Here is a 26,587-nt window from a genome sequence, read left to right as displayed (position 1 = left end):
TACCATATTTTTATTAATATTTTGACTTCACTTAAAAGGCAAATACTCTTCAAATAGTTCTTAATTGTTACTGATTTCTGGTTCAGACCAGAGCTTGGAATATTACTTTTAAAAAGTAATAAATTACAGTTACAATTACATGGCCCCCAAAGTAGTAATTATTGCAGTTGCTATGAAAGTAACTGATTATTTCGCTTTTTCTCAAAAGTAATCACTATATTTACATTTCAGTTACTTTTTTAAAAAAACTGCCTACAAGGTGCTGGCTTTGGCTGTTGCACATCTAAGTAGCCTAAAACAACATTAAAAATAAACACACAGACAGAGGGTGGTAGAGGCCACTTTGTGTCCCAAGTGTAGACACAGTATTCATATTCACGCACGCACGCACGCACATACGTCTTTTACCTCCACAGTTCTTTATCTCCATTCTGCTGCCTCCTCCTTTATCCATGTTCTTGCCCTCCAGCTCCCTTTTCCCATTTTTTTAAACAATTGTTTTCTCCACCCCATCTCACTCTCCACCTCCTCCCTCGTCGCCTCCTACCCACCCACAGAGCACGAGGGAAGAGCGACGCTGCACAGAAGCCCAGTTTGAGGCACTTGATTTTCATCCACAAATCAGAGGAACAGAAGACTTCCCTTGCTCCCCTTCCCCCAAGTAATGCCCAAAAGTAATGCTGGAAACATTACAATTACTCCACAAAAGTAATAAAATTACTCCTAGTTCTATTACAATTAAAAGGTAAAGGAATTACCTACTCGTTCCTCAAGAAAGTAATAAATTACAAGTAATTTGTTACTTGTAACTAATTACTTCCAAGCTCTAGTTCGTACCTGACAAGCTTTATTCACAGAAATTATTTTCCTATAGGAAAAGGTTTGCAAATTGTGTAGACCCTTGTGTGTAATTAGAGATGTGAAGGCCCGGGGAAAAAACTGGGAAAATTCGGGAAAAAACCTTTTTATCCCTGAAGCCTTTTTTGTTTTTGTAGTCTTTTTTTTTCTTTTTTCTTTTTTGAAAAATTGAAAACATGAAGAAAAATGGATTATGGAATGTTTTATTTTAGCATGATGAATAATCATTTAATCTTGCCCCCCCTTTTCTCAGTTCTTTTTATGGGAATGGATGCTTTATGTCTGCTTGACACTGGAGGACTAACGCAGACATAAATAATTTTCTTTGTTATTAATGTTGGTGGTTTCTTCTGTTTTGTTAAATTCTTTTTTTCCTGCTCCTCATAAACTGGCAAAACGAAAGAGGTTCCTTACAGTTTAGGTGTTTCTTACAGTTCAGGATCTTGTAGATCCACTTGTTACAAAAAAAGTAAAAATTTTAAGAAGTAAATTCAATTTGTAATAATTGTTTGAATAAAATGTACTTTTATACTAAATGTGATAATTTTATGCCAAACAAACTTGTATATAATTATATTCGATGTAACAAAGTGACTTTCAGTCTGTAAAAAGTGCCAATATTGCATTTTTTTAAATTTTTCCCAAAAAATCCTTTTTTGTCTGAATAAAAATGGAAAAAAACTTTTTTCTCCATGGCTTCAAAATTTCCAGAAATTTTACATCTCTATGTGTGATTATCACACAAGTCTGTTCAGATGTGTGCATCCTTTCAGCACTGGTAAAGCTATATGCACAGGAACAGGTGTGTGTGAAGATCCTAAACAATATGCAAACTCTTTTCTACGTAAAAGCCCTTTTCATAGAAAAAAGTGACGCGCCTGCAAACCGCAATTTCAGGTGCCACTATAGTCCTTTGAGCATGTGGAACTAGTTACTCTCATTTCATTGGTCCTGAGCCCTTGAGAAGTTCCTGGTGCCTTCCTGGCAGGTTCAGCAGTGTTTTCGTTAGCTGCAGCAGCAGCACCAAGCCTTAATGTATAGCCTCTTGGCCTAGAAAAGTAAAAGCAGCATCAGAGAATATCCACCCGCACCTTTCTGGAATCTTAACACCTTGGGTGAAGCAAGCAAGTTTGGTGAGGAACAAAAGGCACTTGGTTCTGTCTGTGAGGAGGTTGCCCATGCCTGCCTATGCATGTATGTGAGCAAGTAAGATGCTGGTTGCAATCTTGTGTTGCCCCCTACCCAGGTATAGAGGCTGTTAACAAGATCAGCTATCATTCCTTCAGTAGACAGCCTAACTCACTCGTAGTGTATTCTGGTCAGAATGCTGCAGCAAGACTACTTAAAATAGAATTTTTCTTGCTGTGTACACTGATGCATAAAATCCTGCTCCTCCTGGAGAAGGCAATCTTTTTCTAAAATGTAGCTCTTAACAGAAGAAATTGGTTTCTGTGCTTGAGTAATTCTCTTAGCAATGTTTAACAGCTTGTGGTTGTTCTGGGTGCAAAAGAAAAAAAAGGAAAAATTGAGCATGCTTCAGCAAGTTCTATGAAAATCAATTTAATATTCAAAGAGCCTGAAATCGGGTGGAAGGGCTGTTCAAGGTCATTTAAAAGAGGCAAAAAAACCTCCAACAAGACCTGCTGATTAATTTCTGTATTTTTAATTTGAAAGTTGCTTTTGAATTGGTATGGGCATATTGTATCCGATCCAAAGGATTGTATTGATCCTTGTTGGACCTACCTGCGTAAACTCTTAGAGCTTCTGTGACTTGTGTGCTCTCCTTTTTGCATCCTCAAAAAAACATCGCACTGTGGTTGGAAAAGGCCTGCCCCAGAAAGTAGTACTAGCATCTTGCAGTTCTTATGTTTCATCCAACCCAGCAGAGGGAAGGCGTTGGAAGTTGGAAAGCAGCCCAGCTGTGTCACTTGCAAATTGCAAGGTTGCCAGTTACATTCTTGGGTTTACTTTTAGTGCCAGTGCACACATCCCCAAATACTTGATGTCACAGGCAGAGCTGGAAGGGATCATCCTATTAAGAAATTACCTCGTAAAAACAGTGTCAAGAATTTCTCGAGGATCTTGCACTAGAAAGTTTTCTAGTATCCATTGCAGCAGACAAGATAGGCTCAGAATTGGGGGTCCTAGTGTGAGTACGCCTGCCTTGATCTGCAAATGGCAAAATGTGAATAGATACCAGTTCCTAGAAATGGGAATGGCTCAAGTGTAAAACTAAATACTTTTAAACTGGCTGCTGCCTTGATGAAATATAATAGGATGCTGGAAAGCAGGCTTGTAAAAGGTTCCTGGAGGCAAATAAGAAAAGCCACAAAGCAGCAAAACTTTACAACAGTTCCTGCCCCTTCATTTAGTTAGAAATACTTGGCTAACATAGGAAAATGAAGTTTATTTATTTGGTAAGCCTGTTTGCTGGATTGCAAAAAAGTAAGTTTGGTGCTCATTTTCACAGGACGTTAGTCAAAGTATAAAGGGTGTGTGACTCTAGACAGGCTGCTTCTTGGCACCATTTATTCTGTCCCCTTGTACACATGCCATGTACATGCTGTTGTGGTAAAAAAAAAAAGTTTAAAATGCTATCTCAATTGAAGTATGTTCTGTCTTGTTTAGAAATTGACAAAATTCAGAAAGGTGAATCAAAGAAAGACGAGGAAGAGACCTATCTGGACTTGTTTTCCCATAAGAACATGAAGCTGAAGGAACGAGTTCTAATCCCTGTCAAGCAGTACCCCAAGGTGAAGGCCAATAAATGTCTCATAACGTCTGTAAATGGATGCTTATGTCATGTTCTGCTAGCAACAGTTGTTTGCTTTGTGCTGTCTTGTCTTCTGCCAATGCATTTATTGCCGTTGTGGAATATTTCCAAAGCATTTCTGCTGTATCTCCTTTGTGTTTGTGAAACATATTTTGTATTTGAAACTTTTTTTATTGCCCTGCCCTGAAATCCTTAAAATAAATTTTCCATAGAGAGAAAAAGACAAAAAAAGGATGTGGAGACAGAGATAAACATTACAGATACGTAGTAATGCATGGAAACAAGAGGGTTGTACCAATGGCTTCACAAAAAAGGTTGAGTTGAGGAGGGATTTAAAGGAAGAGAAAGAAACCTGACCCATACCACACTACGTCTTTCTCTTCCTTCAAATCACTCCTCAGACCTGTCTTTACTGATCCTATGAGTCCTCCATTATGAAGCCAAACTTTGCAGGTGGGGGCATTTTTTAAAAAGCTTTTATGGTACCCCGTAATTTATCAATTTAAAAAAACAAAAAACTAAACATTTACTGAGCACTCCCACAGGTTCCCTACTATCCAAAACCTTTTGTGACCCTCTCCCAAGACCCTCCCCTCATGTGTCCTTTAAAAATGATTTTAACACTTAAGCTTTGGCCATGCCCATTTGCTCATGCTGCATCCATGGGGCCCTTGGCCCAAAAAAGGGTTAGCTGCTCCTGGTGTAGGTGATCTGAGAGGCAGTTTCAAGCATCCGGGGCTGCAAGGGAGAAGAGGTCAAATCCCTGAGGGAGCAGATGGCCTTCAAGTGGCTCAGTGTGGCCATGGGAGATTTGAGGGTAAGGAGGAGAAGCTTCTGCTGGGGCCAGGAGAGGACAGGAAGTCAGTATTGGGATTTGAGTAGAGGTGGCACACGACCAGAACAACAAGAGGGGTGAGTGATTTTAATAGCGGATTGCTGGATAGAGGTTAGGTGAGAGAACAGAAGAGTGGCAAAGAGAAGTTAGCAGACATCTCGTTAGGGACAGAGATGACTGGGGCAAGGACCAGTTTTTTCCCCACTGGACAGGGAGGAAGGGCAGTATTTCTGCAGCATAATAACAAAGTTGGTGACAGGTTGAGCTTGGAGAAGAACAAAGGAAAGAGCGAAGCCAACGATGAAGCCAAGCTTCATGCCTATTCTACAGGATGAATGACATCACTGTCAGTGCAGAAGGAGAGAGTACAAGGAGAGGAGGGCTTGGGACGAATGAGAAGCGCAGTCTTCACCATACTCACCTTGAGACGATCGTATCCAAACAGAAATATTAGAGGAGCAGAAGAGGAAAAGATAATGGAGGTGCCTGCGCTCTGGCCGAGGGAGTGACAGTTCAGAGGGCAGAAGCAGGAGTAGCAAGGGCACATGCTTTGGAGAGAGGCAACTCACAAAAGGCGCACCTTTCCAGAACTGGGTCGGTCGCAAACAGGCACTGCCCAGGCCAGCTTCTACACTGAGCAGTGATTATTGAAACGAGGCTGACTTTGGTCCCACCAGCTCTGGTGTTAGCCCAGGTGTTGGCAGAGAAGTTGGAGAGGAATAGGAGGAAGGAGTTAGCAGCAAAACTAAGAGGGTATCAGAAGTCTTTGGGTCAGCGTACCCATTTGAGACAAAATTGCCCTACGGTATAATAATGAAGTGAGGGGATAGTGTTCTCAAAAAGATTTGCTTGAATACTAACATTATACCTGATATCAGAGCATTCCCCCCCCCCTTGTTTTTTCTGGAAGGCTAAAGGGGGCACAGTTTTAATGTTTAAGTAAGGTTCTAATTACTAAACCTTGACATTGCAATATAGATTTTATAGTAGCTTAATCCACAGGTTTTGAAACTAGGAAAAAATCTGTTTCCTGTTTAGTTTAACTTCGTTGGGAAGATACTGGGACCCCAAGGCAACACCATCAAGCGGCTGCAAGAAGAAACTGGAGCAAAGATCTCTGTTCTGGGGAAGGGCTCAATGAGAGACAAGGCGAAGGTAGGGACACTGGGCTTGTATTATGGGTACTTTCAATGTTTCAGGATTGTGTGGAATTTTTTCATAGCTAATCGCAGGGCTGTGGAGTCAGAGCAATTTTAGGTGGAGTCGGAGTCAGTAGAAATGTACCGACTCCGGCTTCAAAATAAAAACTTTTATAGGAATTTAGGAAAGTTTTCTTGTTCAGAAATTTTAATCAAAGAAATTTGGAGTCGGAGTCGGACAGTAGAAAAATAGAGGAGTCGGAGTTGAAGGTTTGGCGTACCGACTCCACAGCCCTGGATAATCGGGTTGGCTGTTGTATCCTCTCCCCTTTTGTTGACAGCACACTGCCTTTAAGTAAAAATATGTGTTATATTAGTACTATTGTACTTTTTAAAAACACATTAGCTAAGAAAGCCTTAATAACTACAGATTGTAAAATCCCCAGGAGTGTGCGCTTGTTAGTTGCCATTAATCACAGCATGAGCAGGCAGTTGATTTACAGAAATTGGTTCTCTTTCATAACAAAACCAAGTGTCAAGTATTTAAGAACATAAGAACATAAGAAGAGCCTGCTGGATCAGGCCAGTGGCCCATCTAGTCCAGCATCCTGTTCTCACAGTGGCCAACCAGGTGCCTGGGGGAAGCCCGCAAGCAGGACCAGAGTGCAAGAACACTCTCCCCTCCTGAGGCTTCCGGCAACTGGTTTTCAGAAGCAAGCTGCCTCTGACTAGGGGGGCAGAGCACAGCCATCATGGCTAGTAGCCATTGATAGCCCTGTCCTCCATGAATTTGTCTAATCTTCTTTTAAAGCCATCCAAGCTGGTAGCCATTACTGCATCTTGTGGGAGCAAATTCCATAGTTTAACTATGTGCTGAGTAAAGAAGTACTTCCTTTTGTCTGTCCTGAATCTTCCAACATTCAGCTTCTTTGAATGTCCACGAGTTCTAGTATTATGAGAGGGAGAAGAACTTTTCTCTATCCACTTTCTCAATGCCATGCATATCCCAAATTTTCACGGACAGATAATCTCTAGTCATCATATATCGACCACTATGGCTGAATTTGACATCAGATATGGAAGAGATGATTTCGGAGAAAAAAGATCGGTTGCTAGGGTCTTCTGGCTCTTCAAACAATTTTGAATGCCTGTCACAGAGTGCTGATGCCCTCATGTCACAGAGACGGATTGTTCCTTTACTGCTGCTGTATACGAATGTGTTACAGCTGTTCGGATGGAATTCTGCTGCTGTTATTACCTCTGTCAGTTCCATGTTGGCAGGCTTAATATCTACAATATTAAAACTTCTGTCCGTAATTTCCAGGTGCCATAGGTCATCTGCAGACAGGTATGTTTCATAATCACTATTGATGGAGATAGAGTTGATGTGATATGTGTGAGCATTGGCAAATATCCTTCGCGGACTGGCTTCCACCATGAGATCCATGGGCCTGAATACTGGTACCCGTAATGTCACTGTAGTAGGGTCCCTATACCGCCCATCTTCTTCTTTCAAGTTATAGCCCTCTGGTCTTTTATCCCGTTCACTGATTTTCCATAGTTTTATTGTTTTATCATTTGTAGACAATAAAAACTGAGCAGCATTTTTCTGGGGTAACCACCTAATTTTGTTGATCTTTTCTTCAATTTCTAAACTTTTCAAGTAGTCAAACTCTGGTTTATGGCTTTGAAAGGTACTGTAAACATTGTATTCTCCTCTGCTGTGAGATTGTGTTTTGTTCTCCTGCTCTTGTTGAAAGATAACAACTCTACCACCTTTGTCTCCCGTTGCAAGCAATTCTCCAGAATGATTAAACTCTACTGTAGAAATTATGTCCGCTTCCGCTACATCGTCATCCACAGCCCCTTTCACCTGAGAAAAACACCACTGAATGTCATTCCCGCCACCTCCGGCTCCTGCCATGTTGGGCTCCCAATGGTGGCCCGGTTGGCTGAAGCGGCCTCTCGGCTTCCCGCTACTACCCCCGCGCCGAGCTAAAATAGAGCGTGGAGGACAGCTGGCAGCGGATCGCGTCCGGGGGGGGGGCAGGGTAAGGCGGCTTCCCTTACAGGGCTTCCCCGGCTCTTGGCTTCCTCTCCTTACCCAGCCCCCCCCCCCGTTCTCTCTAAGGTTCCAGGTTCTAAGTATTTGATGTATCTAGGCTGTGTAAAGAAGAAAGTGAGTTTCTAAGACTTCAGAAAGCACTGTTTCTGAGTTCTTGCTTCTCGCACCTCCATGGAAGTTTAAAGAAGGCATCTTCACTGAAATCTTTGTTTCCTTACGTTTGTTTTTACCACATTTGTGAGGGCTACAGTTAAGCCTCTAGGTTGTTTAAAGACAAGCAAGTCTTGAGTTTCTCCTGGGCAGGATTTTTCCTTGTTAAGCATGTGTCTAGGAAGAGAAAGAAATGAAGCTTATAGCTAGCCCATTTTTCAGATTTCGTTGGCATATAATTTGACAAATTGCTTTTGAGTCAGTGTAAGCAAGCTAGGATCTTCTGGGGAAAGCTAGTTTAAAATTGGCACAGGTAAAAAAAACCTATTTTAAGTAAAGCTAATACTTTACTTTGTTTAGGTTCCTGTTTTTAGAGTGGTGTGTTGGGAGTGGTAAATGGAGGACAGTTGTCAGGTTCAGAAGATTCTGTCAGTGTGTAGTCCTGTACTTGTATTTTATCCTGCCATCTATTTGCAGATTGATAAACAGCTGCTATTGAAGTCATTGGGCATGAGTGTTGGCATGAGGGATCCGTGTGTGTATGTCTAAGCATAGAGCAGTCTTGTCTTGGAAAAAAAAAGTTTCTAGAAGAAAAATACAGGTGGGCAGCTAATTGCACACCAAAAGACTACCACCACCGGGTGCTTGTACAGCAAGTGCTGCCATAATTTCATGGGCCTCTACAGACTGCAGTAAATGTCACCTGGGTCAAACAATAGTGAAAGTCATTAACAGCTGGGTAAAATGTTCATGGGATGAAAGGTGCTGAGTTGCAACAACTGTCTCTTAAGCCTGCTGAGCTCCTCTTAGTTGTTAGCTTCAAGACCATTTAAACCAGGAATGGGGAACCAGTTTTTCCTCTGAAGGGCCATTGACCCCAGGAAAAGTCTTGGTGAGCTGATGAGAGTGGACGGATTGTCTTCTAATTTGCAAAAAAAAAAAAAAAACCTTCTCCTCTGGAACCTGCAGAGGGCTCTTCCTTCCCCCAAATTCACACACACCCCATATCACTGTAAGATGATAAGAGTTCTATTTTTCTGCTCCCCTCCTTCTCTCACATAAAATTTGCAGAGGGCTTCCCCCTCTTCATCTCCCTCCATCTCTATATCTGCCCCACTCCCCAGCAGCTCACTGGAAGTCCCATTTTCTGCTCTTCTCTCCCCCCCCAATAAACCTGTCAGTTGCAGAAACCTTCCCCTCCCATTTATCTCTGTCCACCCCCATCTCCAGCTGCCCGTTAGTAAGTCCAGTTGAACACAAGGGGATTTGATTCCAAATAAAAATGTGTAGGATCGTGCTGGGAGTAAGCTGCTTCCAGAAATATGCTTACCCAGGATTAATCAAGTGGGGTCCCTTGGAAAGGTGTTAAATGGTTGGATTCCACCATGGTGAATAGAATTGTTTTAATTCTACCTGACCCCGTTTGTATGTGCAGTGGCCTGTGCCCCAAGCAGTAATAATAATAAACTTGAATATTGAATTGTGTTGGCTTTAGATGTGGGTGGCCAGGGTTCAAAACCCTGCTTTGGCAGGTATTTTCCTGATGGTCTTAGCAGTTTCTCTCTCAACAGAAGTACCTCATGCTCTAAAAGCAGGGCTGTGGAGTCGGTACACCAAACCTTCGACTCCAACTCCTCTATTTTTCTACTGGGTGACTCCGACTCCTCTATTTTTCTACTGTCCGACTCAGACTCCTCCCAAAATTGCTTTTCGTCAATCAAAATTTATTTGGAAGTCAGAGTCGGTACATTTCTACCAACTCCGACTCCTCCCAAAATTGCTTCCGACTCCACCCAAAATTGCTCACGACTCCGACTCCACAGCCCTGTCTAAAAGGCAGTATCAAAATGACTGCCTCCATAGATAAAAGTCCTGGTGCATGCTCAATATTGTGCCATCCCATTGTTAATCAAAACACTGTCATCTTCAAACCAGCCTTCGCCAACCTCGTCCCTTCCAGATGTTTTGAATTGCAATTCCTATAGTCCTACAGTCAATGGAAGTTGTAGTCTAAAACATCTGAGGGCATCAGGTTGGAGAAGACTGCTTCAAACTGAGCTAGGTTTAGCTCAAGTATTTAACTGAGCTCTTGGTTCTGCCATGAACTTGGGGGCCCTTCAACAAGTTGTTGACTTTAGTTTCATGCATGCAAATTGGAAGCAAGAGTAAAATTATCACACAGTGAGCAAATAAGGATGAACAACTTTTTCCTTGAACATAAGGGAAAGATGTGAAGCATAATCCCAATCCTTAATTCCTTTGACCAGGAAAGAATCAGTCTCTGCTTCATGGGTAGCAAATTCTGAAAGGCTGGTGGTATCTGTTTTCACACCTGGCAAATGAACACAACTCTTACCTTGTGTGAAGAGAAAGTACACATTGTGTGTATCGTTCCAGGGTGGTTTGTCTTCTGTTTTAAAACCTCTGGCCATCTACTGTAACAAATGTATGTTTTTCAGGAGGAAGAGCTGCGCAAGGGAGGTGACCCAAAGTATGCTCACTTAAATATGGACCTGCATGTCTTCATTGAAGTTTTTGGGCCACCCTGTGAAGCTTATGCTCTAATGGCCCATGCCATGGAAGAAGTTAAAAAATTCCTTGTTCCGGTACATATCACCTTTCCCCCCCCCCCCATATGTTCAGCATGATGACATGATTGGTCTTGGCAAGGGGTGTTCTGTGAAGTAGGACAGGTTGTGGCAAAGCATCTTTCATGGAGTAAGCTTAGCCAGAATAACCACCCTGGGCTTCTTTGAGGAGGAGGACAGGATATACATGTAATAAATAATGTTTGGAATATTCATTTTTGTTATAAACCACTGTTGCTGAGAAGGATTTGAAAGGATTATCCTTGGCATATACAAGTTCCCGTCCTTAGGTCAGGAGTTCTCAGACCATAGTTACCACTTTCAGTAGCTGGCGTTCTGATTACTACTTCAGATTACCTGTTTTGACTATGGACCAGTACATGTACTAAGTCAGGTTTCTGCTACTTGATGCCTTCAAGATGTCGTTGGACTTCAACTCTTATCATCCCTGACCATTGACGGTGCTGGCTGGGTCTGACAGCAGTTGGAGTCCATCATCATCTAGAGGGCATCGGTTTGGGGAAGGCAGGACTAAGTATTAACAAGTCAGTCAGCCGTGCTGAATCAGTGTTTCACTCCAAAACTTAATCGTGGCCAGCCTACCTGTGCAGCTGGTAGTATTTCTAGTATTAAATTGATTTAATTTTTAAAATGTTATTGTATTGATTTTAGACTGTATTATTTTGTATTATATTGTGTCATTTATTGTATTTCCTATGTTAATTGTATTTCTATGTTCACCGCCCAGAGAGCTATTGCTAGTCGGGCGGTATATAAATTTAATAAATAAATAAATTAAATAAAATGACTTCGAAGCAGTCAAGGATATGAAAGGCCTTGTGCTGTTTTGGAAGACATGTAGGGTTGAAATAAAAAATGAGTCTGATAGAGAGTTTACAACGTTGACTTCAGAACTAAAAGGGTCAAAAGACTAGTCTCTGGGGTAGACGCCATCAAAAGACTGGTTGCCCCACGATAGTCAGGACCTGAGTTTAATTTGCTTAAACCTGCAGATGTTTTTGTGAAAATAACACCAGGTTTTTAGTTCGATTTAAAGGACCAAGAGTTCTAATATTTTCTGGAACTGTGGTTTCGTTTCCTAAATGACTTTAGAATATTACTTCATGCTTTCTTTGTCCCTTCTGAAACTCATTCCATGAGTTTGAGGTTCCCTCTTGCTCTCTGAGACCGAAACTCCCGCCATTGAAGTTGCAGCTCAACTAGAGAAGGGAACTTTAGCTCTAACACATCATTTTAATACTTTCACCTGAGACTTAATTGTCTTGCCTTTGAAACCAAAACGAGTTTTCTAGAAATGTTCCAAAATGGCTACCTGCCATTATTCTCCAGCAGAGTAAATCTGTTGGATTCCCTGGTCTAAAAAGTATGAGATGATATGTGTACATGTTGTGGGGAGTACATAGAAATTGGCCAGTAAGGGTTATCCCTGTTTAGCTGAGCTTCCATGCGTGGAATCACAGAAGCCCCTTAGACAGGCATCACTGTGTAGCTAAAAGAGAGCAAGAGTTTGTTGTCTTCCCTGCTGTGGATAATAATGTGCTATTGATGTGTTGTTGTTGCAGTGTACATAGAAGAGTGCTGTGCAAATAAAGTGACTGTGACTATGTTCCAGTTTGGCATATGCTGTACAGAGGATTAAAAGGCACGGCATAGACTATGTAAAGTTTATGGCCTTCCATATATCCAAAAAGATACAAAAGTGGTCACTCTAGTTTTGGAAGCCGTCTGTTCCTTTAGGTCTGCTAAGAGCACCTGCTGTCTTTTACTGCTTTATTGTGTTACCATTGCAATTCTGAGGAGTCCCCTTGAACAGACTGGCATCAGTAACTGGATTCCCTACTGGATAGTACAGGGAGTGAAATGCTTTTACCTTGTTGCTAATCCCTCCAGAGATTGCCTGAAGCTGCACCCCCTGGGGAGAGCAAACTGCATGGAGCTGGGACAGACATGAAAGTGGCAGTTTAGATTTACTAGTGGGCATTGTTCTTTGGGATGAAACCATTTCCTGCTTCTTGTGACAAGTTTATGTTCTCAAGGGAGCCAACTTCTGAGAGCATGTGACAGGGAGGAAAGCCACTTGCTCTGCCAGGGTGCAGAGCAATGTTTGGTGTCAGCTCTTGCACATGGCACTCACCATGGCCTTTCCAAGTAGAGCCCAAGCAACACCTGGCATTAGCAGCACAAACACCAGGGAGATTTTTCTGTGGCCTGGAAGTTAATTCCCTTTTTGTTCTTACTTAGGATATGATGGATGACATTTGCCAGGAGCAGTTTTTGGAGCTGTCCTATCTCAATGGGGTACCAGAGCCAACACGAGGTCGTGGGATTCCTGTGCGGGGAAGGGGAGCTGTGCCCCCACCTCCACCTGTTCCTAGGTAACAAATGGAATTATTGCTAGAGATGAGGTCTTGCTGGTTGCAGTCACATCTTTACAAAGTAAGATTGCTTCTGATGGTTGGGGAGGCAGGGAAGCGATATGGACTTAATGGCTATTTCAATTTTTCTTTTAGTGTGTGGAGTGGGGCAGCCTTGCTGAACAGGTGAGAGGCAATAGAAAAGGCACTCAGTGATATTTTCCATATGATCTTAGTTTACTCTCAATTGCAAGCTTTCTCTTGTTCAGCATGTTAATAATGCCAGACTGGGTGGGGGTGGGGGGATAGATTGTCCAGCAAAGTGCTGGACACACTGTTGTCCCATCAATTACAGGCCATCTTTCATTATGCCTGACCCATGGTCCCACTAATGTATTCTGCACCAAGCAAGGACAGAATCTGACTTTTGGAACTTTGGTTTTTATTTAAGAAAATGTTTCTAGCCCTTGTGGTTTCCAGCCAGGTGGGGGTAGCTTTAAGTGCCCTGCCCAACTGCCTTTTGCTCACCCTTCTCCTACTTTACCTTGACCCATCTTGGCATAGCCATGACTACTCCATAAAATTGCTAATCTGCTTACCTATGTCGATGTAGCTACCTCTTACTTCATGCCTTTCCTTTCTTCTGTTTCCCCTTTAGCAACAAATTATTCAAAAAAAATTCAAATTGTTCAGAAACAAATTATTCAAAACAAACTATTCAAAAATCCAAATATTATAAGCTGGCTCAGTTATATAGGTTTGTCCATGCACAGAATTATAGAATCTGGGCTGTATGTTTTGGCCACCAAGCAGCAACGCTTTCTCTCCTCTTTCCTGCCACCCCTCCTCCCCCCCATACTTTTACTAGACTAAAAAGGCCCATTTCAGTTTTGAGAAGTCTTGGGCTGTATTTTTCATTGACAGCTGATGTCTCCAGTTTGGCTTATCTTTGAAATGATTCTGGTAGGTACTTAAATATTTGCTGCTTATTCAATCCAGTTGGGCATTTCTAGCTCTGCCTCAGTATATTATAGAACACATTTTACTAGATGTAATTTTGGCATTCATCTCTGCTGTGAAGACCTTTGCAAACTGAGGTTCTGTTCAAGCAACAGCTCTCTGATTAGGGATGATCGGGTGGTCTGAGCATGGTTGTGTGCAGACTATATGAGTGATCACTTTTCTTCCCACTTCTTTATAGGGGACGTGGTGTGGGACCTCCGCCACCACCTCCACGTGGAGCCCTTGTACGGGGGGCTCCAGTGAGAGGTGCCATTGCCAGAGGAGCAGCTGTGGCCCGTGGCGTTCCTCCTCTTCCAGCAGTGAGAGGTGCCCCTACCCCAAGAGCTCGTGCAGCAGGCATTCAAAGAATACCTCTTCCTCCCCCTCCTGCACCAGAGACCTACGAAGATTATGTAAGCAACTGTACCTTTCAAAGAAAGATACCATCTGAGGACAGATGTTTATGCACAAGGGCCTAGGATAGTACACACACAGTAACGTAGAGAGCAGCCTTATCCTGAGCTGGACCACTGGTCTGTCTAGCTCAGTCAACACTGATTGGCGGCTCTTCTCATCAGGATTGCTGACCAGGGTCTACCCTAGCACTGCCTGGAAATTCTGGGACTTGGATATGTGATCCTCTGTAAGTGAGGCACATGCTCCAGTTGGGGCCCACATGTGCACTCACACCCACACACTGTTGGAAGAGTATAACAGGTGGCATTTGAATATAACAGGGAAAGGCCACCTCGCTTGATACAATACAGCAACTTATGATAATGTCACAGATTGGGCAACCTTTGGGCTTGTCTTCAGTGGAGAAAATAGCACCAAGCAGAAAATTCATCTTCCTGGCAGTTGATTCTTGAGGTTTTCCTCCCTGCCAGCCCTCAATCAGTCACTGTATCTTTAATGCGCTTAGAACGTGAGTTCTGATGCACAGCAGTGAGACTGGATTGAGGATCCTAATTCAGGACTGCTTGGCAAAGGTCTTCTTATGTTGTCTAGGTTAACTGGATTCCTTGAAGTATGTAGGAGGGTTGATTGTGGCAGTTTTAAAATACATGTCATATACTGCGTAGTAGCAAACCAGATTTTGCCATGCCGGCTGGGGCTGGTGGGAGTTGTAGTCTAAAATGTCTGGAGGGCAACAGCTAGGAGATGGCTGGTCTAATCCATTCATTAGACCAAGATTATAACAACTGAACTGAGTCACTGTGTTGTTTTTTAGTGTGTGAAATATTTCTAAGGGCATAGGAATATTTCCCCCCTTCCTGATCTGTACTTCCCTTGTATAGAAAATACTCCCAGCACTTTCAGATAGTAACTTGCTTTGCTGTTATTTTTTACAATGGCTGACTCCCTCCTTACCTACTTGTCCATTCCAGGGTTATGACGATGCTTATGCAGAGCAAAGTTACGAAGGATATGAAGGCTACTACAGCCAGGGCCAACAGTAAGTGCTCACTTTATTTAGGTGGTGGTGGTGGTGGTGGTTCTGCCCTTCCTCCCAGAAGGTCAGGGCGGCAAACAAAAACACTAAAAGTACTATAAAATATCTTAAAAACAAGATTTTGAAACACATTCAAACAAAACATCTTTAAAAAACAACTTTTAAAACATCTTAAAAAGCAATTCCAGCACAGGCGCAGACTGGGATAAGGTCTCTTCTTAAAAGGCTTGTTGAAAGAGGAAGGTCTTCAGTAGGCTCCAGAAAGATAACCGAGATGGTCCCTGTTTAGTATTTAAGGGGAGGGGATTCTAGAGTGTCGGTGCCACAACACTAAAGGTCTGCTACTTACGTTGTGCAGAATGGACCTCCTGATAAAATGGTATCTGCAGGAGGCCCTCACGTGCAGAGTGCAGTGATTGACTGGGGATAAGGGATAAGACTATCTTTCAGATACCCTGGTCCTAAGCTGCGTAGGGCTTTGTATACCAAAACCAGAACCTTGTACTTAGCCTGATAACTAATGGGCAGCCAGTGCAATTCTTTCAGCAGCAGGCTGACATGATGGCAATACCCTTCACCAGTGTGCAGTCACCGTGCCACATTTTGCACCAGCTGCACCTTCCAGACCAACCTCAAGGGCAGCCCCACATAGAGCACATTACAGTAATCCAGACTGGAGGTTACCAGTGCATGGACAACAGGCTATCCCGGTCCAGAAAAGGCCACAGCTGTCTTACCAGCCAAAGCTGGTAAAAGGCACTCTTAGCCACTGAGGTCACCTGGGCTTCTAGTGACAAAGATGGATTCAGGAGCACCCCCAGGCTATGGATCTGCTCTTTCAGAAAGAGTACGACCCCATCCAAAGCAGGTAACTGACCAAATATCTGAACTTGGGAACCAGAAACCCATAGCTCTTCCGTCTTGCTAGGATTCAGATTCAAGTTTATTGGCCCTAATCCAGCCCATTAATTAGCATGCTTAATTCTTAATGTTGCGCTTGGGAGTACTGCTTGCCTCTGTACCATGAATATCTGTGTTACAAAGAGCGGCCGTGTCCAGCGTTCCTTGGGCCAGAGCCTTGGCAAAAGGTTCTGTTCTTCAAAAGGCAGTCAGGGGGCTCCATCGCACTGACTGAGCCTTCTCCTGTTGCCAGTGGCACAGTCCCTTCCTTCCCTGTTTGTGATGACAACTGGGCCTGGGCTGCCACTTTCTTTACAAGTTGGCTAATGGATAATATTGCAAGGAAGTATAGAGCCTGGACAAGAGAATCTCTAGCCATTGCAAGAAGCAGGTCTGCGTGACCCCCTCTGTGAGATAGACCAGTTGGACCATCCTAAATCATAACGTTATGATGATCGAAAACATCCACCGCCTCAAGGGACAATAATAATGCCCCATCTTCCTCTTGCAGGGAAACAGAATATTATGACTATGGACATGGTGAGGCACAAGAATCTTATGAAGCGTATGGTACGTCTGCATGCTTTCTTGTCATGGCAGGGGCAGGATTCCGTTCCAATGTATTCACAGTTGGGTTTTTTCTGTCTTGAATGCAAGTGCGAAAGACAAAAAATGTAATGATCTAAGCTTTCTAAGAAAAACTGCCGGGTAGTGAGAACAAATCTGCTTAAGTGGAATCTTGCCTTTAAATATGCTGGTTCTGTAAGAGTAGAAGAAAAAGAGGTTCAGGGTTCTCTACTAGAAAATCCGAGTACCAGTGAGATACTTGGCAGGGAATTCTAAAACCCTACAGTCTTCTCTTTTTCCTCAGTTCTCTGTGTTACAGGATTTCTGCAGGCATTATGGCCACACTTTATAGCCCGTTCTTAAAAGCTTCAAGCTGTATTTGCAAATGAAAGGATGAGTTTCTCAGGATGCTGAATTCTTTGCCAGGTATTCCATTCCACATTGTCACAGTGCAATCATGGAATCCAGGAAGCTTAAAATATCACCAATATGAAACAGGAAATGTGTTTAGCTCCCTCAGAATTCTTGGATGAGTACGAGTAAGGTGGAACTGAGGGCCCCTCCAAACTGGTGTATTGGCAGCTACACAAACTGCTGCCCGTGCCAAACTTTGTGAAAGACTGTCACAGTGACTCCTTTCCTTTGTCCTTTTCCTTAGGTCAGTTCCAAGCACCACTTCTGTGCCTCTTTAGAATTCTTGTTACACCTCCTGTTTTTCCGGCTGCATTGCACAAAGTGAAGGCTTGGCCAAGCTCCCTCTGGGCCACTGGGGTCCACAATGTTTCTGTTAATTAGTTCAGTCACAGCAATTTTCTTTTCGTGCCTGCTTTCCTGCAGACAAAATGAGAAAAATTAGGTGGGCTGCTGTAGGGAAAACAGCATGGTGGTTGTTATAGTGCAGGTAGTTCGGCTGTGAGGACTTTGCATATTCATTTTGCTGAAATTAGTTTCCCTAAGGGACCAGCCATGTTGAATTGGAAGTGTGCTTCTTTGGGGCTTTAGCTAGACAGAAAGGGATGGATTTCTACAAAACCACTTTCCTCCTGTTTTTGAAAGGAGCCTGGTGTTTTTCTGATCTTTCGTTTTCCCCAAAACTGTTAATCCTCCTCCTTATTATGTCTACTACATTTGGGGAAAATAATAGTCACTGCTGCCTCCTTCTCCTGAGGACTGCATTGTATCCTGTTGGGCATGTGCAAGAAGGGTATGATTAGAGATGTAAAATATCCAGAAATTTTGCAGCCATGGAAAAAACAAGCGTTGGGGAAAATAAAAAAATAGGCAATTCTTTTTAGCAACCTTTATAGATCAAAAATCACTTTAGTTTATGAACATAAATATATTATGTATAACTTGATCCATAAAAGTACATGTTTGATATTTGTTAAGGCAATTATTACAAATTGAATGTACTTTTTAAAAAAATTATTAGGAGTAGATCTACAAGCTGCTGAATTGTAAGGAACCTAGCATCTCTTTGGTTTTGCCAGTTTGAGGAACAGGCAAGAAACAATTAACAGAAGAAACCACCAACATATTTACTTTATTTAAGTTATATCCCACCCTTCCTCCCAGAGGAGCTGAAGGTGGCAAACACACAAGCAATGAAACATCTAAAAACACCTTTTAAAAATTACTGTATATTCTGAAAATTATGGTGTCTCCTCCAGTCCTCCACGGTGTCAAGCAGACACAAAGCACTAATTTCCACGGAAAGAGCTGAGAAAAAGAGAGGGCAAGGGAGCCAAGACTCGGTGAATGCTACGTGAAATTTAATCAGTCTCGTTTTCTATATCACTTTGTGTAGCTCTGTGCTTTCTCCCAGTCCTTTGAGGCCTAGTCAAGAGGACAGAAATGGATCCACTGACTATGCCAACAAGAGGAAGCCCACAGGCAGAGAAGGCACTGAATCCTTCCTTTCTGTGTGTCAGTGGCAGAGCCTCCTACAGGCGGAAAGGCATCTTGCTGTCACATTTCAGAGTTGTATTCTCAGTGTACAACTTGGGATTTGCTTGTCCTCGATGTACAGGAATTGTAATGATTTTATACTGTACGTAGGCTGTCTTCAAAGTCTTCCTGCTACTTGGTGTTTTTTTCTTAATTTTTCCAGGCCTTCACATCTCTAGGTATAGTCTGATGGCACATGATACAACCTTGGTGAAGCTAAGCAGGTCTGTGCCTGGTCAGTGCTTGGATGTGAAGGCATTGGGGAATCCCGCAAGGCCACCCTGAGATCTGTGATAAAACAGAGTACTAAATTTAAAAAGGAGTTTATCAGGACAACAGAGGTTGTGATAAAGCATGAAAGTGGATGACTAATCCCCTCAGCCGTTGTGGGGAAGCATGCTTCCTTGAAAAAGAAGTGCTCCATTAAGAAACAGATGGGAGAGGAGTTATGTGTAACACAAACTGGTCAGTTATATGTTTGAATTGTGCTACCCGCAGTGAGCCATTTTGAAGTCTTGGCGATGGGTACAATCAGTATATGGCTTTCCAGCTCTGAACAGCACTTAATGCACACTCTTACCCCCCCCCCCAAAAAAAAAAACGCCATTGCTAGCATTCTGAAATCCCTGCCCAAGTGTCTTTTGGGGGGTTATTTGTTAACATTACAATTCATAAAAACCAGAACGGCTGTCCTTTTTCTCCTAGCTCAGAATGCATATGTGCTGTTTCCTTTTCTGCAGGTCAAGATGATTGGAATGGAACAAGACCCTCCCTCAAGGCCCCTCCATCTAGGCCAGTGAAGGGAGCATACAGAGAGCACCCATACGGACGCTATTAAAGCATTCATGAGGGAAATAACACTTTTGAGCAAACAGTTGTTTCTGATTCTTGTATCTCCCAGGATTCCTGTTGCTTTACCCACAACAGACAAGTAATTGTCTCCCTGATTTTTCTCCGGCTCCCTTTTTCTCCCACCTCCATCCTCCCCCCCTCCCCCCCCCCCTGACCCTGCATTCTGGCTTCTGTATGTAGTATTTTAAAATAAGTTAGATTTAGAAGATGGAATTCAATTTTTAAGTGTGTAGATGGCTTTTCTTTCTCTGTTTAGATATATAAACACAACTGTACCTTTAAAAAGAAAAAAAATTGAGATAAAAATGTTAGTTTCCAAAGTGACATGCTTGCTTAACAGTTTTGAAATTAAAGTTTGTTAATCTTTAAGTATTTTTTGTTTTTGTTTTTAGGCAACCCATAAAAGTTGTAGTTGCAGAATCCCAAAGTAGGCTACATTTCAAAATTCAGGGTTGGCTTTTAATGAAATAAAATCATAATGTAATGGTAGCAACTGCCGCAGTTTAAAAAGTAAGCTCAAATGTCAACACTTTGCCCTTAAAAGCAGATTGCTTGATTAATCTTAAGTATAAATGTTAATAGAAAGTATTCTCCTTAACAAATTAAACAATATTTTTTTTCTACAATCAGTTTAACTTTTTAAAAAATTAGGTTTGTAACAATGACTCTTCTTCCCACGTGGGTTTTGAAATCTAGCCCCAGTGTTGAGATGCTAGCGGTGGACGTTATCCAGCAAAAAGTTGTTCTTGGCTTAATTCTGCATGAAGAATTTTTAAGAGAAGTGGACATCTAGCTGCTCTGTAATTTTTATATCGCTCTAACTGCCCAGTGTTTTGATATTAGGAAGTATTAAATGAATAGCTGTGCATTTGTGTCTCTTTTTTCTTTTTTCTCAAAGGAAGAGCTGAACACTTGAGTGTTTGAAGTGTATAATACAGCTCAAGCTTAAAATTGGCAAAACTGTAAAGCTTTTAGCCATTCCAATGACATGTCGAAGTGTGCCTCAACACTAGCATTATGTTAAAAAGGGACATTGCAGCTGACAAAAAGCAAGGAGAGTTTCATTTTGTACATAGATTTGTACGCTGTCCTCCCATTTTGTTCTTGGAAGATTAAGTGCTACTACATGTGTAAGCCTGCCTAAATAGGTAGCTAAAATTTGTCAAGATGTCTGCAGCAGTTTGTCAATAAAGTTTAGTCCTTTTTTAATCAAAGTAAATGTGATGAATTGTCATTTTTTTAAATTTTGGTCAAGCAGTAAAATAGATCTTCCTCTTTCAATAAATTTAAATTAATGCTAAAGTACTTGGTCTGGTTTTTTTTAAAAAAAGTCACTTAAAATCAAAATACGTTTTTAAAATGGTGTGTTCTGAAACTTTTAAAAACTTTACCAAGCTGAGTGAGCTTAATTTTAAAACAAAATTGTTTTTCACCCCCTGGAAGTTGAGCTGTTGTGCCAGAAACTGGGCTTCAAGTGGCAGCATCCGCGTTTTCTTTCACTGAAGGGTTGAGACATCTGCTGGCTTTTGATCTTTAGTCAGAGGGCAGCTGCTTCTGCACCAGCCCTTTTGTAGCTGCTACTGATTTCAAAAGGGCAGAGCAGCATTCTTGCATAAGCCTCATTCATTTTGATGAGACTTGCACAAGGAATGTTCCAAGCAGATTGTGCTCTGTGCAGAGAGGCTGAAATGGTTGATCTAAAATTAGTACTCTGACAAATTAGTGTATTAGCCTAGAAAGTCCTTTTGTACTAATAGAAAAGGAAACTTCTTCCTTGTTATGTAGCCACAGAGTCCCTCTCCTCAGACTGCCTGCTTTTCAGGGTGGCATTCCTTGGGTTCCAAAGCAATTACAAAGTGGTGGCTTATGTAGGGAGCACACAGATTGTTCTCAATAGCCCACTGGGTTAAGGTGCATAATACAGCTTTGCAAACTGCCCACCTGTCCACATATCCCCATGTTAGTGATTTGTTGCCTTCAAAGACAGTCAGCTTTCCTGCCTGGTCATCTGGAGGAAAGTGTCACCTGCCACAGGCAGCCAAGCTGAGTAGCCATTTACGAGCCTGGCAAGATAGCAGAACTGACTGCTACGAAGAGCTGTAGGCTTGTATTCTCCCTTCTTGGCAAAATTTAAAATGGAATATTCACTGGGAAAGAACTGCTTGGGGGTGAAAAAAAAAGTCCACTGTTACTGTCAAATTGCTCATAGCAGTGCATGATTGAGGGTAACTACTTTTAAAAACCAAAAAGAGAGTTGTATTTGTAGATTGTTATTTTTAAAAAAATGTAAATAACTGAATTTTCCACAATGGTTTGGAGTCAGCTTTCAGGGCTTAATGTCTTGCTTGATGAAAAGAACGCCCAAAACCCCCCTTTTAAAGGAAAATTATCGCAGGAGAATTCAGGATGTCTTAAAGCTAACATGCACCGAAAAACTCAAAAGGTAACCTAAATGTCTGATTTTAATGGCACATTTCTTTTACATAAAATGTGACGGCAACTTGCATAAACTTTTTTATTACTGAAGAAGTTCTTTAAATGTTAATTTTAAATGTAAAACCTTGTAAAATGGTTTAAAAATAGATACTTAAAATACATCCACTTGCTTCTGCATAAATTAGCAATAATGTTTTAATATTTGTGCCCTTTGTCATTTGTAATAGACCGTAACCTTGGGCAAAAAAAAGCAAAAAGAATCGAACCTTAAATATCAAAAATGGATGTAGCTAGTCCTCTGTGTTTACCAACAAAATCTGCTCCGTTATTCAAGTAAAACTCTGGCCCTTATTGACCAAATACTTGCTGTTCACTATATTAAAACTACTAGTACCTAGGTATTAAGTTGCATGTTTTCTTTTCCTGGAGTGTTTAAATTGCATGCAAGAGTGTTATCAAGTTTGTTTCAATTTGTGAGAGATCTGAAGTTGCTGACTTTTTCTCTGTTTTGCAGGAGGTGCTCGGCTGTTTGTGGTGAAAATGGTGTTTGCTGAGGAGAAGTTGGGTATGCTATTCAGCTGTTTCTACTTGACTGGTTTTGGAACCAAACGTTTGTAACTTAGGGGCAGGGCAGGTTTGTATGGCCAGTCACTTCAGTTAAGTAAGTCTTGCTGGTACTTGATTTTTGGCCAGTTTTGACTGATGGAAAAGTTAAGTAGGCAGAAAGATGGGCAAGGCTGTGGACTCGATGCTTTAGAAAAAGGAAGATTCAGTGTTGACATTAGGGAAAGCAGAGTTCTGTGACCTGCATAAACTTTGCATATTTTTGCATAATTATTTGAAATGCCTATGACTTGCCCTCCCCAGACTAGAATAAATTATGCAATCAGCTATGCCAGTCACTGATTCCCCAACCTCAAATCCTGGAGATCTTCTTCATCTCTCTGGCTTCTGAGACTTTAGCAGGCATTTCAAGCATATCTTTGCAGTAATAAGCAATTAGATGAGATCGTGCTAAACAGAACCTGAATATAGGCTGTCCTTCAAGGACTGCTCTGGAGCTGTTTGTTAATGGGAATGTTCCCAGCAACAATAGACACGTCATTCCTTCCCTCTCCAGATGTTTAAACCAATTGGCTGGTTCTTCTAATATGGGTGGGGAATTTGTTATTCTCCAGGTGTTGCTGGACTCCTACTCCCTTCAGCCTCAGCTATCATGTCCAGCAGTCAAGGATGATGATAAGAGTTGTAGGTGAGCAACATTTGGAGGGCCACCAATTAGCCACCCCCATCCTTGGGTTTGGAGGATAGTCAGGATGTGAGGATTGTGCTGGCTGAAGGAAAGTGCTAGAACAGAAAATTTGGGACAAATTGCCATAATATGCAACTTCTGGACATGATGTTGTGAGGTCACCAGTTAATCGATGACCAAACACATCTTCTCATCTCAGCTGATTAATTTGCAACATCTTGAACTTGGCAGAGACCCTAGGCTAATCAACTAAACTGAATGATCTTATGAATAAGTCCTTCTCTTAGCCACAGCAGCCCTCACTGGCACAGAACCAGACAACCTAGCTGAGAACTAAAGTTGATTAAGCATTTTTTACATGCTAAAAAAAACCCATAAATGATTGTAATGGCGACCCAGCGGCGCACAGGCTGCCACATGTAAATGTATGGTCCCCATGTTAATATATGAACCATTGACTACTGGAAGAGCTCCCTCTAGTGGCTTCAGAATGATAAATTACTATCCAATATCTTGGAACTAGTTTGCAGCTTCCCTTAAATCCAAGCAAGACACTGCCCAAGAGGTGAACTCCCAGTTATAAGAAACAAGAATGCTGGCCCCAAATCAGACCCAGGCATACCAGGGGAAGGAAAAACAAATTTTTGTTCTGAGAAAACCAACATTTTACCATTCAAATAAACTGCAAACAAACCGCTTTAATCAGTCTTCCCAACCTGGTGCATTCCAGATGTTTTGGGGCACAACTCCCATAATCCCCAGCCAGCATAGACATGGGGAAGATGGGAGTTGTAGTCAAATACATGTGCAGGCGACCATGGTGGGCTGCATTGCTAAGTGTGGATTTGAACCTGGGTCTCCCCAGTCTGCAATGCTAACCATTAACACCATAGTGGTGGTAGGGTAGTTTTGTTGCTTGTTTTGAGATGTGGAATGATTCTTGAAAGACTTCCAAATTAACTCACCTGTTGCCATTCTTCTTTTGAGGCCTCAAGCCAACAAAACTCTGTGCATGCATGGGAGAGGAATCTGTAGTTAGAACAGTTCTTTGCACAACTGAAGAGACAAACTGCTTTTCAGAATTTAAGCACATAGCATGAATAACAGAAACCTGTAGCTCTTTAGCATAGCCCTCCTCTTTTCATTGTGATTTTGGGGACCACCTGAAACCCTAGTCCATGAGCTAGTTGAAAAACCACTGGCATATAACTTTCATAGCACAAATTATGACTGCATGCTGTGTTTTGGTAACTCCTATTTTTCTCCAATAGGTGGAATCTTCAAATCCAGGAAGAAGAGGAGCCGATGTTGTTATGAGGCATATTCCACCCAGAAGTGCTGTTTCGAGAATTTCTAATTTGTGTAAACTATATTCTGGGGCTTCAAAGACGTGTTTTAGCTAGCTTTGGTTTTGAATCCAGGGTCCTTTCATCTCTGTTCAGCTTACTTAAATAGCTGTTGCTCTAATCCTAAAACTTTCAGGGTACAATTTGTGCTGGCACAAATTCACTACAACATTCATTGCAGGCAAATATGCCAGTGTAAATGGGGTTCAAACGTTCTGACCAACTTTGTGTCTGACCACTATGTGCTTCTGTTAAGTGATCACACTGGCTTTCTAGAAGTCCTTGGGTAGTATGACTGGTTCTTATCCTGTTTATTGCTGGACATGGAAATGGATGAGCCCCAGATAAATTGTTGTAGTATGCTGTGGTACTAAGTACATTTTAATAAAGGTACTCTGTTTTTTTTTTTTTTAAAGTGATTTCATGTTAAATAATTTTAAGTTTGTATTATTTCTTGGCTCTCCCAACATTACAGTCTGGGTTTCGTGCCTCTTTTCATCCACACAAAGGCTGCATTATTATTTGAAAATTAAATTCATTTGTAGTTCTTAAATATGCTCAACCACTGAAGCTCCTGGATTTGGAAAAATTGCACGGTGTGTTACTGAAATGTGAGGTCTTACATTAATTTCAAGACAGTAACGAAATGTAACTCTTTTCATGCAAGCCATTCTGGTACTGATGAGCTGGAGAGAGAATATTCTGCCTAAAGGCTCAGTTTTCTCCACAACCTTAAGAACTAGAAATACAACTCTAAACAAAGGATGCTGATGTAAACACAGGTTCAGTGGGAAGCACAGAAATTATCTTACTTTCCCCCCTCCTCCTGCACCCACCCCACCCCATACTACCACTAGAGTGAGTTAGAATAGGAGCTAGACTCTAAACTCTTGGTTCTAGTGCAGGTGTTTTCTGATTCTGTGCTTTTTTTACATTTGTTAATTAAAAATCTCTACCTTAACCTTGAAAATGCAGTTCATACCTTTGAAAATACTCTCCCCTCAATCCTTTTTCAAAAGTAATGAGTTACCTTAAAAATACTAAAGGTGACAAGCTTATTTGTGGGAGAACAAAAGTCATACATCATAACTAGTTACCACCAAAACCCTACATCAATGTCAATATTTATTTAAACTGAGCTTGAAATTCTTGACCAAAAATTGGCAAGGGAGCAGGCTTCCAAAGAGAGGGTTCACATACAGCATACCAACCTTATGCCACCCAGAGTTATTTATTTGCTACAACTCGCATCAGTTCCAGCCAGCATGGGCGATAGGAATGCAGTCCAAAACATCTGGGTGGTATCAGCTTGGGGAAAGGCTGTTCTGTAGCAGGCAGAAAGTCCTAAACAAGAGAAGGGAAAGTGGGGTTTACTTTGTTCCAGTCACCAGCTTAAAGATATTTTTCAGTAGCTCTGCTCGGCTCTGGAACATGCAATACAGTGCTTTTGACCATGTGCAGAATGCATTACTTGATACATAAATCCAAATGGAAGTGGGTAGAAGGGCTTCTGGCATGGAAGGCATGATAGCTCCCAACCTCCCTGGAACCTCAACATCTCAGTTTAGAAATTGTATATTGAGCCACGAGCCTGCTCCCTCGATGGAGATTGTGCACAGTTATTTGTCTGTGAGGGTTGAAGCACTGGTTTTGGTACCTTTTTGTGGTTGTTACTGCAGTATGCCCTTTTATCAACAGAAGCCTACTTCATCAGATGTATTAAGGGGCATAAAAGTGGGTGTGAAATAAGGCAACAAGTTATGCACGTGGTAAAAACTTAGGGTGAACACAAAATACTGCCCTTGGGCCAACCAATGTCGACAACACTGGCAGTGAGCTGTTCAGGTGAATACAGCTGTGCAGGTGTAAGAGCTCAGTGGCGGGCATTGTGTGCAAACTAGGAGTGCATATGCCTTGCGGGCTATTTCCCCTTTCAGGAATTGGTCACGTTGGAAAGTTATCCTCTTGTTATCTCATGTTCTGGAATGGTACAGCCTATGAACGCCCCACTAGAAAGGCCCTCAGCCAGAATAATGTCTTGGAGCTACT

General features: G+C 41.9%; 2 protein-coding genes across 4 annotated transcripts in view; one reads left to right on the top strand and one right to left on the bottom strand.

Annotated features, from left to right (window-relative positions):
• The window catches only part of KHDRBS1 (KH RNA binding domain containing, signal transduction associated 1), a 32,616-nt gene extending 7,657 nt beyond the window's left edge, over window positions 1-24,959 (top strand). Inside the window, exons 2-12 of one of the 3 annotated variants that reach the window (XR_009759231.1) lie at window positions 3,487-3,611; window positions 5,505-5,621; window positions 10,280-10,426; window positions 12,671-12,804; window positions 12,940-12,969; window positions 13,985-14,198; window positions 15,174-15,241; window positions 16,650-16,708; window positions 19,393-19,583; window positions 22,455-22,505; window positions 24,464-24,959. Coding sequence is in view for 2 of the 3 variants with exons in the window: in XM_061598050.1 (XP_061454034.1) it covers window positions 3,487-3,611; window positions 5,505-5,621; window positions 10,280-10,426; window positions 12,671-12,804; window positions 12,940-12,969; window positions 13,985-14,198; window positions 15,174-15,241; window positions 16,650-16,708; window positions 19,393-19,490 (992 nt within the window). In the remaining variant the exon portion in view is untranslated. Of the gene's footprint in view, window positions 1-3,486; window positions 3,612-5,504; window positions 5,622-10,279; window positions 10,427-12,670; window positions 12,805-12,939; window positions 12,970-13,984; window positions 14,199-15,173; window positions 15,242-16,649; window positions 16,709-19,392; window positions 20,724-22,454; window positions 22,506-24,463 lie in introns of those variants that run through there. The other 2 variants (XM_061598050.1, XM_061598051.1) reach the window with 2 other exon arrangements.
• Window positions 5,689-7,736, bottom strand: LOC133370391 (serine/threonine-protein phosphatase 2A 55 kDa regulatory subunit B alpha isoform-like). Its single transcript, XM_061596636.1, has 2 exons — window positions 6,591-7,736; window positions 5,689-5,700 (listed from the first exon to the last, which is right to left on the bottom strand). Exons 1-2 carry the CDS (start codon window positions 7,527-7,529, stop codon window positions 5,689-5,691), a joined length of 951 nt encoding a protein of 316 aa, XP_061452620.1. The 5' UTR covers window positions 7,530-7,736.
• Window positions 24,960-26,587: the final 1,628 nt, after the last annotated feature.

The sequence above is a fragment of the Rhineura floridana genome, chromosome 15, assembly GCF_030035675.1.
Source record: "Rhineura floridana isolate rRhiFlo1 chromosome 15, rRhiFlo1.hap2, whole genome shotgun sequence".
Classification (NCBI taxonomy): Eukaryota; Metazoa; Chordata; class Lepidosauria; order Squamata; family Rhineuridae; genus Rhineura; species Rhineura floridana.
Note: the sequence above shows the minus strand (reverse complement) of the source record. Positions and strands in the feature narration are given on the sequence as shown.

What these genes read in the sequence shown, in the direction of transcription:
- LOC133370391 (XM_061596636.1), bottom strand. Translation starts at nt 7,529, where the DNA reads ATGGCAGGAGCCGGAGGTGGCGGGAATGACATTCAGTGGTGTTTTTCT.